Below are 14,524 nucleotides of genomic sequence, written 5' to 3'. Positions count from 1 at the left end.
CAGGTGGTGGAGGTTGCAGCGAGCCGAGATCGCACCACTGCACTCCAGCCTGGGTGACACAGCAAGACTCTGTCTCAAAAAAAAAAAAAAAAAAAAAAAAAGAAAGAAAAGAAAAGAAAAGAGCGCTCGAAATCGTGTCTGGCACATGATGAACACTCAATAAATGTCAGTCATTATTATTTCTGTTGCCCCATGAGGAGACACAGATGCTCACCTGCAGCAGGTTCAAGACCATTTCCTGAGAGACCTGTCTGATGGATGTGAGCAAATGAACAGGATTTTGACCATGGTGCAGATTCAAGAGGCAGGGCAAAAAGAGCTACTGTCCAAGCCAAGCTGGGTGGCCAGGCAGCCGTGCGAACACTTTCCCCTGCCCCGTCCACAGGCAGGACAGAGTGGGGTTTGGGCAATGATCATTAATATTGTTATTCTTACTATCATTATTATGATTGTTTTGAATATGTACAGCAACATTTTTTTTTTTTTTTTTGAGACGGAGTCTTGCTCTGTCGCCCAGGCTGGAGTGCGGTGGCATGATCTTGGCTTACTGCCACCTCCACCTCCCAGCTTCAAGCAATTCTCCTGCCTCAGCCTCCCGAGTAGCTGGGGTTACAGGCGTGCGCCACCATGCCCGGCTAACTTTTGTATTTTTAGTAGAGATTGGGTTTCACCATGTTGTCCAGGCTGGTCTTGAGCTCCTGACCTCAGGCGATCTGCCCTCCTTGGCCTCCCAAAGTGCTGGGATTACAGGTGTAGGCTACCACGTCCGGCTAATTTTTGTATTTTTAGTAGAGACGGCGTTTCACCATGTTGGCCAGGCTGGTTACAAACTCCTGACCTCAGGTGATCTGCCCACCTCGGCCTCCAAAAATGTTGGGATTACAGGTGTGAGCCATCGCACCCGGCCTGTATAGCAACTTTTTAATGGGAGTTTTGAAAACAGTTCCTCCTTCAGAAGAAAACTTAGGAAAATTCCCTATTTTCCCCACGAAATCACAGGTTCTGTGGGCACTTCTGCCTCTGAGCCCTGCAGTCTCTTCCCTCTGGTCACACATTCCCCTGGTTTGACTTGCCTCGAACTCCCCGTGGATGGAGGCACAGAGCACATGCACTTAACTCAGAGCTGAGCACTTTCTATCCTGGTGTGGCCTGATCACCTTTGCACCACAGATCAATTTGTGTGTTTTAGAAAAACAATAACTTTTTTTAGCTATTTGTCAGCCACAGGTCATGGTTTCTGTCCAAAGTCTGGCTGCCATCAAAGGTGACCCCTGATGAACTTGCCTGTGTGCTAGGAACAGGAAGGTAAACTTTCTAGGACCTGTACACTGCTGGGAACAGCAGAGGTATTCAGTAAATGTCTGGGTTTGGATGGATTTGGTCGTAATCACTCCTGGTTTTACTGGACTTAAACTCCCCATGCATTGAGGGACAGAGCATATGCGCTCAGCTCAGAGCTAAGTCACAGGTTTGCCGTGACCTGGCCTGATGGACCCACAAGGCGAAGAGGAAGCTCGTCCAGCAATGTCAAACTGGCACGTGGGGACCAGCTTATCTTTAATTGCTTTAACCTGCCTGCTCTTCCTCCCTGTGCCGGGAGCTGTGCGGGGTGCCCGGCATCCGAGTGGCTCTGGACGAATTCAGAGTCACTGGAACCTGAATGCAGATACTAAAGGACAGGACTGTGATATGCCCAGGGGCCGCTCAGAGATGGAATGGGGGGCAGGGAAAAAGTCAGGGAAGCAGCATTTGAACTAGCCTTGAAGGCTGAGGAGGTGGGAAGGTAGAGAATGGCATTCCAGGAAGAGGGGACCACGTGTGCACAAATCTCAGTGAGCAGCCTGGGGTCGAAGGAACAGGAGGGCAGACTAGCAGGAGACAGGGCTGGAGAAAGATCAGGGCCAGACACGAAGGACTTTGTAAACCTGCCTATTGAGTCTGAAGGCTCTTCTGCAGCTTTGAGGCATAATTAGGCATAATTAGGCTGTGAGCAGCTCAAACTTACTTGAATCTCAGGTAAACAAACTGGAGCCACAGCCAGGCGAACAGCAGCATTACCAGCATGTTGGGAAAGGCAAATGCAAACCAGGAGGCAAAGTTCACGAGGTCCTTGCTGTCAGGAAACAACCTACAAGAAGACACCCGCCCCCACCTCAGATGCTGAGCGGTGGGAGCCAGCCTGGCTCTGTGCGTGGGGGCGGAGCAGCAGGTGGGCCCTGAGAGGCAGGCCTGTGTGGGGGCCACATCCTCCTGAGGTCTAGCCACCAAGTCCATTGCCAAGCATTGTCCCCTAATCGAGTGGGAGCCTCAGAACATGGCCACAGCACAAGACAAGGCCGAGAAATGACCCACTGACTCTTCTGTGTGTCCAGGCCTTGCTAAGAGTCTCGTGAAAGTTATGGCCCATCCCTTCAGAAAAATACAACTTTGTGGCCGGGTGCAGTGGCTCACGCCTGTAATTCCAGGACTCTGGGAGGCTGAGGCAGGTGGGTCACAAGGTCAGGAGCTTAAGACCAGCCTGGCCAACATGGTGAAACCGTCTCCACTAAAAATACAAAAATTAGCCTGGCGTGGTGGCGGGCGCCTGTAATCCCAGCTAATAGGGAGGCTGAAGCAGGAGAATCGCTTGAACCCGGGAGGCAGAGGTTGCAGTGAGCCAAGATCGCGCCACTGCACTCCAGCCTGGGCGATAGAGCAAGACTTGTCTCAAAAAGAAAAAAAAAGAAAAATACACCCTTTATACCCATGCATGTAATTTGGCTGATAGCTCTGGGGATCCGCAGAGACCTCAGCCATCTCACCCTGTGGGTTTCTGCGAAGGATGGTCCTCCCACTTAGCAAAGCAAATCTCAAAAGCTTCCCAGAGTGGAGGCTGGAGGGTCACTTCCGCCGCAGGCCCTGCCTCCCATCCCTGGGGGCGCCCCCTTTAGCTCAAGAGTGTCAAAGCAGGCGCAGAGCTTTCCCCACTCAGCCCAGACAGGCTGCTCTTCCCAAAGAAAGTTGCCAGAGAACTGGAAGGATATCATTACAGAAAACACTCCCGAAATTAAAACAAACGGATTGTTGAACCTCAAGTTTCTGCCCATCCAGGCTCCAGACCTGTCCTTTCCACCTCCCAGCTCCTGCGCCCACTGCCCTCCCCACCCCTGTCCAGGCTCCTGTCTGCAAAGGATGGCGCCACCTTAGTTTTGTTCCTGCCCACTGCAATTAGTACATATCTCAATTAGTACATTTATTTACCAGACGTGCCTGGAAGCCCCAGGCATCTTGCCACCCTCAACAGACCATGACTACCCCGCGGCAGGGCCCAGGTTTCTCTCCCTCTTGTGATCCCAGCCCCACCCAGCAGAAGGCCAGGCACAGAAATGGGGTCCTCATGGCCTGCATCCCTTTGTGGCCAAGGCTGGAAAGTTCCAAACCATCCCATGGTTCACCTGACACCTCACAAGGGGACTATAACGAAGCAGTGAGGCAGTGAATGACCCAACCCCAGCCCTTCATACCATCTGTAGACCTCGGCTATCATGGGACCATCACCATTAGCCACCAAAGGCAGTGAGCCAAGGGAGTGGTGGGGAGTCTTTTAGAGGTGTCTATTTTCTGCAAGTTTCAACCAAGGACCCAGCGTCTGGAAGTACATTGTCATCTGCCATGCCTTTAGCTCAGAGTTCAATCCACACTCCCTCTCCGAGCCAGAGTCCCTGAGCCCAGGGGAGGTGGTGGGTCTTGCGTCACAGCAGAAAGCAGACTTGGATGTTAGCTCCCCTGGCACCAGCTCCCTATCCTCTCTATGGCTTCTGTGTGAGCACAGCGGTGCCAGGACCCAGAGGCTGGATGGGGCCACATCTTTCCACCCCTGCCAGGCTCCCAGGCCAGGTCTGGCTGCCCTGAGCTCCAGGACTCTGCAGAGGAGCAGAGAGAGGTAGGTAGGTCTCTCCAGCCCCAGTACCCACTTTGTTGTCCCCAGAAGGTGTGACCAAGGACTCACTCATTCATCTGGCCCAGGAGCACCACGTTGGGTCCCGTCCCGGTCAGGGTGGCGGTGCCCCCGATGCTGGCCGCGTAGCAGATGCACAGGGTCATGGCCTTACACAACCTCTTCCACTCTCGGTCCTCCCGCTGCCCCAGAGTGGGGCCTTCAAAAATCACTTGGCTCCCTGTGGTGGGCACAGCGCTGTTAGCTGAGCCGGTCATGGGGGCTGCCCACCCAGCCCCAGGTCCTGACTCTGCTGCTGACCTGAGGATCAGGAAATCCCAGTTCTGCTGATTTAGCTGCCCCACTGGGCTCCATAAGAGTTGTTGGCAGGGATGTGCCCGATTCCTCTCTCTAAGCCCCAGGACCTTGCCCTGGGTCTGGCAATCAGGCCATCAGCCACAGACCCTGAGTCTACTGCACTGGGCTGGGGATGGTAAGGGAACATGGCAGACAGCAAGGCAGATGCTGACTTGCCTTCCCTGAGCTTGGCACCTAGCAGGGAAGCAAGCATGGGACACCAAGGCCGAGACCTATGGAAGCAGAGAACGGAAGGATTTGAGCTGCTCGAGGAGGTCAGAAAAGGCCTCCTTGAGGATGAGCAGGAGTAGCAAGGAGTGAGGGGCACCCATAAGTGCTCGAAAGATGCCCAAATGAATAATCAGGTGAACACACTGATTTCTGCAACTGATGGGAACGGAGCGTGGGATTTTGTTCAAAGCTCTCTATTAAAGGATCTAACTTTTATGCAACAATCCCCTTCCTAAAACTTATGACAACAGTGTTTTCTATTTTTTTTTTTCTCTATGCATGTTTAAAGGAGGGCTCCAGGAAGCAGACAGGGAGAAGGAGGTGGCCAAAGCATTTGCCAGCAGAGGGAGGGGAAGTCTGCTGTTGTGGCCTGGCAGTGCCCTGGCCAGGGGCTCACCTGGCAGCTCATTGGCCTTGCCCTTGTCCACCAGCTCCAGGCTGGCCTCGGTGGCTGCGCTCGTGGCTTCCATCTGCTGCAATATGGCCTCCACAATGGGCACCATCATGGCCGTGGTTGCCGTGTTACTGATCCACATGGACAGGAGGGCTGTGACGCCCATGAAGCCCAGCATCAGCCTGCAGAGGAGGGGCAGGGAGGAAAGCCAGAGAATCCCCACCCCACCCCCGTACTCTCTGGGGAGCAAGTGGGGACTGGGTCCACCCCTGCAGGGATGCACAGGTGTTGAGGCCAATTCAAGATCGGATATTGGAATAGGGATGACAGTTTTAGAGCCTCCCCTCCCTCCCTCCTTCCCTTCTTTGCTTCCTCCATTCCTCTCTCCCTCCTGCCTCTCCCACACACATGACTAATTTCTACTCTGCTTGCTTCTGGGGTTACCAAGAGGCCTCAGATCCAGTCGTGGTTCTAAGGAGCACCCCTGCCCCACCATCTAGCAGGGGAAGCCCAAGTATCCAGATGGTGCCAACTCAATATGAGCTTGCCCTGGGGTGTGCTGGAATACCCCTGCGTGCAGGCAGCCCCAGCGTCCCACTTCTGGCTAGGAAATTCCCACCCACCCCCAAACCCTGCCGCACCTCTCAGAAGTTCAGAAGGGCTAAGCAGAGTAGGGGTAGGGTGAGCTGGGGAGGGAGCTTGGCAAAGTGTGACTCTTCTCCCGGCTGCCACTCCGCCCCCGCCATCTCCCCTCTGCCCCCGCACATACACTTGGACCCTTCCATGCTGCAGTGGAACTATCACACAAACAGTATTCAGACAAAACCCTCCCTTTGCTTATAGCCCCTGCTCCCTTCTCTGCCGTCTGTCAGGAAGACTCCTCAGGGTCCTTCAGAGTCTGCTCAAACAACATTCTTCCTCTGGGACCGCCCTCTCAGCGTGCGCCAGGTGGGGCTGGCCTGACCCTTCTCAATCCTCCCCCCTACTCTCATCATCGCTGTGCTGGGTTCAAAGCACCTGTTTCCATGTCTGTTCTCTCCTTAGGCTGTGAGCAGGGCAGGGCCTGACTCTGCTCTGTGGCTCCACACGCACCATCTGTCCAAGGCTAGGGACAGAAGGAGCTCGGCTACTCTCAGTGTGTGGGCCCGGCTGCAGCCAGGCTCCTCCTCAGGGCTCCTAGTTCACCTGGGGGCAGGAGCAGGGGCAGGGGTAGGAGCCTGAAGAAGGGACCTAGGAGCTGTTCTGCATCAGGACCCAAGCAGCCATCCACACAGGCAGACATTATGGACCCATAAAAACAAAGCCTGGGACCCAGGCTAGGAGGAGGGGGAGAGTTTGCATGAATGGAGTTGTCTTAGAAGATCCCCGTGTGTCCATGAGCAAATCACTTTATCCCTCTCTGCCTCCAATTCCTCATCCACAGAATGTGGGCGGTAAGAAGAATACTCAGCTCTCAGAGTTGTGGTGAGAATTAAATGAGGCAATGAATAAGCTCCTGGTATCATGCCTGCGGCCTTGTAGACACTCAATATACCCATTATGATCATGATTGATTCTGGTTATGATCATGATTATATTGACTCCATGGCTTAGCTGGAAGTGGCTAGCTAGATTGGCAGGGGAGATCTTGGAAATGGAGAGAGAAGCTGGGGTACTGAGTGATATCGGGGAAGATAAGTTAAGAAGCTTCTTTGCAGTGGGAATAGATGCTCCAGCTTGGAGAGAGGACCTTTCTGTTTCCCCATGAGCTGGGTAGTTGAGCCACTTCTGGCCTGCTTCCCCTACCCCATCAGACACAGCTTGATCCAGCCTCTATCCAATTTGTTCCCTGTGGAACCCTGCAGCTAGCTGCCTCCCCCAGGAAGCCTTCCAAGCCTGCAAGGGCTCTTGCTGACCCACCTCCTCTGGATTCAGAAGACCCTTACTTACTGCTGCTCACCATGTGCCACCACCACGCATGCATCTGGTCTCTCCAGCTAAAGCTATAACGCACCCCACCCAGCCAAGTCCAGGTAAGCCCATGGCCAGCCCTCACCAGTGGGTGGCCTGGTCTGTGCCACCCTCCACCCCTTCCAGCCCTGGGGCTCATGCAGAGCCATGTGGCAAGAGAGGGAAGGCGTAATTACTGTGCAGGCTTGGCCCCCACCCAGAGGAGCGTGCGCAGGGCGATCCTCTTGTGCAGGTTCCAGCGCTCCACAGCCACGGCCATGATGAGGCCGCCCAGGAACAGCATGTTGGTGTCCTTCATGTACTGGACACACACCTGGAGCGCGGCACGAAGGCCCCATCAGGACTGTCCCTTGCCACACCCTAGAGCCACCCAAGTCCCCAGATGCTGACTTCAGGGACAGCTTGGAGTGGGAAGGCAGGCTTGAGTGGCGTCTCCCTGCCAGGGAGAATCCACAACTGAGGGTTTTCCGGTCACCCCCAGGCCTGTGTGGCTCACAGTGGGGACTAGAGAAAGAGATAAGGGGAGAACCAGAAAGTCACCAGGATCCCCTGGGTCTGCTCACCTGCTTGGAGTCCAGAATCTGGAAGAGTGGGAAAAGCAAGACAGGCACGAGAGAGGTGACAGCCAGAGGGATGACTTCTGTGCACCAGTAAATGGCCATGAGGATGATGACGTAGGCACACCTGACAAACTGAAGAGACAGTCCTGAGGCCTCGGCGTGTGGCCGCCTCACTCTCCCCACCCCCAGAACACTCCGGATGGCGGCTGGCATGGATTGTGGACACAATGCTGATCTCAGAGGGATTCCCCTCAGAGTCATCCTGTTCCCCAGCCCTGGTCAGCACAGCTTTCCCGGGTCAGGCCAGGGATCTATCCTCAATGGATTCCTGCCCCATTCCCACCCCTCCTCCCTGCCTCCCTCCTTCCCAGCTGTGTGGTTCTAGGCACGTTCTTTCATCTTCTCAAACCTTGGATCAGCTGCCTCTGAAAAGAAAAGATCAAGAATAGGACAAGGAAGAAAAGGAAAAAAGGAGAAGGAGGAGGAAGGGATAGAAGAAAGAGAGGAAGGGGGATGGAGAAGGAAGAAAAGAAAGGAGGAAGAGGAGAAGGAAAAGAAGAATAAAATACCTGTTCTTTCGTTGTTTTATTATTATTTTATTTTTGAGATGGAGTTTCGCTCTTGCCACCTAGGAGACCATTGTTCTAAGAAAAGTGACTCAGGAATGGAAAGACAAATACTGCATGTTCTCACTTATAATGGGAGCTAAGCTATGGGTACCCAAAGGTATATAGCGCGGTAGAATGGATACGGAGACTTAGAAGCTGGCAGGGTGGGATGGGAGGGAGGGATTAAAAAACTACATATTGGGTACCACATACACTGCTCAGGTGATGGGTGCGCTAAAATCTCAGACTTCACCACTGTACAATTCATCCATGTAACCAAAAACTACGTGTACCCCTAAAGCTATTGAAATAAAAATAATAATAATTATGTAATAAAACTAGCCACCTCCCTAGGTTGTTTTATGGTTCATCAGCATTTTTTTTTTTTTTTTTGTGACAGAGTTTTGATCCTGTTGCCCAGGCTGGAGTGCAATGGCACGATCTCAGCTCACTGCAACCTCCGCCTCCCAGCTTCAAGCGATTCTCTTGCCTCAACCTCTGGAGTTGGGATTACACGCGCCGGCCACCATGCCCTGCTAATTTTTGTATTTTTAGTAGAGACGGAGTTTTGTCACGTTGGCCAGGCTGATCTCAAACTCTTGACCTCATGATCCGCCCACCTCGGCTTCCCAAAGTGCTAGGATTACAGGCGTGAGCCACGGCGCCCAACCTCAGAGTTCCTTCTTAGATGTCTCCCTGCGCCCCCTCCGCAATCTGGTTTGCACCCTTCCTCTGAGTACCCTCCCCAGCCATTAGCATATGGGGTTGTCACTGTTTCCTCAACTGTCCTTCTACCACCACAACCAGTGCGTGACTCGAAAGCACAAACAGTACAGTGAGTCCTCACTTAACATCATTGATTGGTTTTTGGAAATTGCAATGTGTAAGCAAAACAACATAAGCCAATATTCCCATAGGCAAATTGCTGGAAGCAACAGTTAAATTTCTACAGCATATTTCTGGTTACAAAAACATCATGGAGATCTTAAATAAAGACCAAAACACTTCCAATATTAAACACTGAAAGGAATGTGAGCTATACATATACTCAAGAAACATTAATAAAAACAAGTTAGATAATTATTTGCCCAGTTACGGCAGGTCAGGGTCTTGGGTGACCAGAGCCTGTCCCGGCAGCTCAGGGTACAAGGTGGAAACCAGCCCTGGACAGGATGCCATCCCATTGCAGAATGCACACTGACACGCACGCCCATGCTCACTCAGGGACCGTACAGACACTCCAATTCACCTAACGTGCACAGGTTTGGGATGTGGAAGGAAACAATAGTAGCTGAAGAAAACCCATGTAGACACGAGGATAATGTGCAAACTCCACACAGACAGTGGCCCCAGCCGGTAATCATTTTCTTTTCTTTCTCTCTAGCTCTTTTTTTTTTTTTTTTTTTTTTGAGACAGAGTCTCGCTCTGTTGCCCAGGTGGGAGTGCAGTGGCACAGTCACAGCTCACTGCAGCCTCCATCTCCTGGGCTCAAGGGATCCTTCCTTTTTTTTCCCCTCCCTCATCAACATTATAGTGAAATGATGTTGAATGAATCAACATTATTCAAGAAACTGCTGTATTTGTAGATCACCGTCCTCAGCATCCAGAACAGGCCCAACACTTAGGATATCTTTGCAAATGCTTGCTTGCTTATTTATTTATTTATTTATTTTTGAGATGGAGTCTTGCTCTGTCCCCAGGCTGGAGTGCAGTGGTGCGATCTCGGCTCACTGCAGCCTCTACCTCCCGGGTTCAAGAGATTCTCCTGCCTCAGCCTCCCGAGTAACTGGGACTACAGACAAGTGCCACCACATCTGGCTAATTTTTGTATTTTTAGTAGAGACAGGATTTCGCCATGTTGGCCAGGATGGTCTTGATCTCCTGGCCTCATGATCTACCTGTCTCAGCCTCCCAAAGTGCTGGGATTACAGGCATGAGCCCCTGCGCCCGGCCATCTTTGCAAATGTTTATTAAAGGAATCAATAGCATTCATCTGAGTTTAACTCTGACAATGCTGCTGAAGAACAGGTGCACCTGTACACAATCCCTGCTTCTCATCACCCAGAAAAGCATGTGTATTATTTGCACAAAACAGTGCAGGAAGACTTGGAAATTCTTTGTCGGGGTTGTGTTGTCAGCCACAAAAAATAAATTTTTTTCAGCATCCCCCGAGCAACCCAGGGCACCTCCCTACTGGGAGGCAGGGTTCCTCAGCCTCGGCACACTGACATTTTGGGCTAATTGATTCTTTGTTGTGGGAGCTGTGCACTGCAGGATGTTTAGAGCATCGCTGGCCTCCACCTATGAGATGCCAGTAAGACTGTCTCCAATTGGGACAGCAAAAAATGTCTCTGTGCTTTGCCAGAGTTCCCCTGTTGTGGGGCAGGGTGAGGGCAGGAGAAATGATCAATGCTGGTTGACAGCCACTGAACTAAAGGCGGAACAGCAGCGTGACTGGAAGCCCAGGCTTTGACACCAGACAGATATGATTGGCACCCGCTGTCAGCCACCGTCTTGGCCTTTGGCAGCCACTAACTTCTTTGGGGCTTGGTGTCGGGGTGTACCACTGGGCAGGCCATGAGAATGATCCCTCCAGGGGCAGACAATGAGAGGGCGCATTGGAGAGAATTTTAAAACAATAATATTAGCTAAAAATTAGTTTGCTTCTTACTATCATCAAGTGATAGCAATTTTAAACAATGTCGCTCATAAATTACTCCTCCTGCTCCCAATCCTGGTCCCTGTCCCCTCTTGTTTCATGTCTTCATCTGCAAATCGTGGATTTAAGAATGCTCATTCTTCCCATATGGCGCACAAAGTCCTCGGTAACTTTTGATTCTCTAAACTTAGAAGCAGTAGGTGGCGTGCGTCACCAATATACACTGTGCGTTCCTGGAGGAATCAAACAGACCCACTAGGAAAGAAGATGAGACACAAGGTTAACTGCCCCCTCACCTCCCTATCACGATTTGGGAGCCCAAGAGGTGCCTCATCCCTGAAGTCAACAGGCTTGACCCCCCTAGTCTAGAATGCCTCCACAGTGTCAAGGGAGAGGGCAGGATGGGAAGTGGATGTTAGAAAAGTTCAACATTCACAAGTCAGGGTGTCCTGACACACCACTTAATGAAAAAATGCAGGCAAAACCTACTGTGTGTGTGTGTGTGTGTGTGTGTGTGTGTGTGTGTGTGTGTGTGTGTTTGGGAAGAGAGAGAGAGAAGAGATTGATCTGGAAAGATGTTCATCAAAATGTGAATAACTTATGGGATTTGAGGGTACTTTTATTTTTACTTTATATCTTACAGATTTGCAAAAAAGAAACCTTTTACATTTTAATAAAATAAATGATACAATAAATCTATCATTTATTTTATTAAATTTTTTTTAATTAAAAAAAGACCCAGAGAAAGGATAGAGAGAGTGGAGCAGAGATGAGGCCAGGAGGGAATCCAGGAGGAAACAGGAAAACTGGAGACAGTCGGTGAGGAGAGGGGCCTGGGTGTTGGCAGAGGGTGGCGTGCCCTGGGAGTCACCTCCTGGCAAGGACTGTGTTGCTCAGGCTGCCAAGATCCTCCCAGCTTCTCACCAGCTTCCCAGCTGCCCTGCCCGTGCTGTGTACCCTCTGGGTTTCCTTGCACAATGGGGTGGCCATGGAGGGTGGAGGCAGGGTGACCGAAAAAGGCACAAAGGGAAAAAACAAGAGGACGAGGTCCAGGGTCCTCACCCAACCCCGTCAGAAGGAAAGCTCGTGAAGGCAGCCTTTGGAAGGACTCTCTCTGGGTTCTCCGCTTCCCCTCCCTGGTCCTCACTCACAAGACAGCTTAATCTCTCTCTGTCTTACACACACACACACAGACACACACACACTGAGTTGGGGTTTCCAGTTCAGGGTGTGTGTATGTGTGTGTTTGTGTTTTTTGTGTGTTTTGTGTGTGTGTTTGTGTGTCTGTGTGTGTTTGTGTGTGTTTTGTGTGTGTATTGTGTGTGTTTGTATGTTTGTGTGTCTGTGTGTTTGTGTGTGTGTTTGTGTGTGTGTTTTATGTGTGTTTTTGTGTGTGTTTGTGTGTTGTGTTTGTGTGTGTTTGGGTGTGTGTTGTATGTGTGTTTTTGTGTGTGTTTGTGTGTCTGTGTGTGTTTGGTGTGTGTTTTTGTGTGTGTTTGTGTGTGTGTTTTGTGTGTGTTCGTGTGTTTGTGTGTTTCGTGTGTGTGTTTTGTGTGTGTGTTTGTGAGTGTGTGAGAGTGTGTGTGTGTGTGTGTGTGTGTGAGAGTGGGGTCTCCTGTGGCAGGAAGGTCAGCCAAGCTAGTATAATCATTCCAGGGAATATCACTCCCTACCAGCAGAGCTGAAATCGCAGCTCTCCTGCCTGACTCCTTCCCCTGGACAATAACAGCCCCAAACTTCTTGCTACAGAGGAAGTGTGGCTGCTCACAGGTGGTGTGGCAACTGCAGAGCCTCCACAGTTGGATCTGCTGTCCTTGACCCATCCAGGGCCTGTGCTAGGCCCACCCAAGGGCTCCTCCCAGTCTCCCCCTCCCCCATCCTGGGAACTAACCTTAATCCCTTTTGATTCCCAAAGCCTTAAAGTGTCAGAACCAAACCACCTAGCCCCATTGTACAGATGAGAACACCAAGGCCCAGAGAGCGCAGGCACTTGGCTAAAGTCACACAGATGAGAGAATGGTGGAAGTCCAGTTCTCTTGCAGGTTGGCTTCCTGACACCCGAGTGCACTCCCTTCCTCTAGAGCTCCCCACCACAGCATCCCCTGAAGAGCTCCTCTGTTTCCCAAACCTGCCTGGGGAGGGGAGCGGGGGGAGCTGGAGGTTTCCTGTCTGGGCTGAGAGTGAAAGGGCTGAAAGAAGGAACGAGGAAGGAGCAGCCAGCAGCCACAAAAGGCTTCAAAGGGCTCGGGCCTCTGCCAAACTGGCTGTGCACAGCCCAGCGGAGCCTGCCCCCACCCTGCGGCCAAGGCCATTCATTCTCTCTCTCCCTCACAGAAGCATTAGGAGACTAGGGCCTGGGAGGAAGCTTTCCTGCAACTCCAGGTCCTGCCACCCAAGGCGTGAGCTCTGGGAATGTGTCCCGCCTCCTGCTACAGCCCCAGCAGGCAACAGGCAAAGCAGGCCAACCCCGACCTGCCGGCAGCCTGGAGCAGGATTATGAATCAGATGTGGCTCTCCAGGTTGGAAGGAATGTGGATCATAGATAGAGACACGAAGGCCCAAGAAAGGACCAGAGAGTGGCAAAGACAGCGCAGGATCCACGTAGGTGATGATTTTTTTCCTGTAGGTCCCTCCTGACGGCAGAAGCCACCTACAGCTTGAAGTCTTCTTTGGCGAAGGGAAAAGACAGGAGAGAGAGAGGGAAAGGCAAGCTCCCAGGTTCCCTGTTGGCGCAGGTGGCATTTTGGGGGGGGAAACGGGGTTATGCACTGTGGGGAGATTAGATTCGGAGCCAGGGGCTGAGGCTAAGGCTGGGATCTGCGTGGCTGAGATCTGTGCTCACTTCGAGGTTTCCGTGCTTGCCTGGACGGCTCTTGCGCCCTGGGATCTGTAAACCCCAAGAGTGGTGTGCCCTGGGGTCGCCATGCCCCTTGGATTGTTTACAGGGCACCTCCCATCTGGCACCTGGGGCTCCTGAGTGCACGCGCCCCGGGAGAGCTGTGCCCCCCGCGAAATCCGTGGGCTCCAGCTCAGGGCTCCCGGGTTCGGTGCCCGTTAGTGGGCACCGGACGCCCGGTGTCCGAAGGGCTGCCTGGAGATGCAACTGACCTTGGCGGGCATCAGAATGACGAGTGGCAGCAGCAGGAGCGGGGTGACGAACAAGATCACGAAGGACTTGAACTTGGAGACATAGCTCAGCGCAGAGGCCATCGCGCGGGAGGGACACTGGCGGGCGAGACCAGTGAGGGGCAGCTAGAGGCGCCGCGGGCTTAAGAAGGGGCCGCAGTCCCCGGGGATTGGGGAGGGGGCGTTGACAACTCCGCCCCGCACGGGGGCGCCTCCCCGCGGCCCTGGGGCGGGGCCACCCCTCGGGGTCGGTGGGACGCGCCTGCCCCCAATTCTGCCACCCGGCGGCGGTGGGAGGCGTCTTTGGACTCCAACGCTTCGGGCCAGCCCTCTAGGGGCAGGCTGGGCCCTAGCATCTCGCGCTCTCCAAGCCTCTCCTGCGCTGCCCGGGCAGAGGTGCGTCCCGGGGTTGCCAAGCGGGGCGTGTTTTGGTCACTGGTGCTGCCCGCTTTGGCGTGAGGCGCCCTCCCGCGTCCGCACCTGCTCTTTCCTGGGCTCTGAAGGGTCCCGGATGAAAATCTCCGCAGGCCTCTGGGTCTCTCAGGTCTATCTCCCCGATCTCCCTCTCCTTTCCACCTCCTTACTTCCGCCCCTACCGTGTCTCTCCGAGAGGTGTCCCCCGACGCCCAGCGCCCTCCGCACCGCGGGCCTCACTTCCCGGTCCCCGCTGGCTTCCTCGCCACGTCCGCCCCACTGTAGGTGCAGGACCCTTTTTCCCCGCTC

General features: G+C 53.0%; 1 protein-coding gene across 3 annotated transcripts in view; it reads right to left on the bottom strand.

Moving 5' to 3' along the window:
- LOC115830377 (solute carrier family 13 member 5) overlaps positions 1 to 14,239 on the bottom strand; it is a 28,562-nt gene extending 14,323 nt beyond the window's left edge. For 2 of the 3 annotated variants that reach the window (XM_030800128.1, XM_030800130.1), the window contains exons 1-6: positions 13,784 to 14,239; positions 7,412 to 7,540; positions 7,025 to 7,161; positions 4,902 to 5,080; positions 3,989 to 4,157; positions 2,006 to 2,128 (exon numbers count right to left, since the gene is read on the bottom strand). In XM_030800128.1, the coding sequence (XP_030655988.1) occupies positions 2,006 to 2,128; positions 3,989 to 4,157; positions 4,902 to 5,080; positions 7,025 to 7,161; positions 7,412 to 7,540; positions 13,784 to 13,885 (839 nt within the window). In that variant the 5' untranslated portion in view covers positions 13,886 to 14,239. The remainder of the gene's footprint in view (positions 1 to 2,005; positions 2,129 to 3,988; positions 4,158 to 4,901; positions 5,081 to 7,024; positions 7,162 to 7,411; positions 7,541 to 13,783) is intronic. The other variant, XM_030800129.1, reaches the window with a different exon arrangement.
- Positions 14,240 to 14,524: the final 285 nt, after the last annotated feature.

Source organism: Nomascus leucogenys, chromosome 19 (assembly GCF_006542625.1).
Source record: "Nomascus leucogenys isolate Asia chromosome 19, Asia_NLE_v1, whole genome shotgun sequence".
Lineage (NCBI taxonomy): Eukaryota > Metazoa > Chordata > Mammalia > Primates > Hylobatidae > Nomascus > Nomascus leucogenys.
Note: the sequence above shows the minus strand (reverse complement) of the source record. Positions and strands in the feature narration are given on the sequence as shown.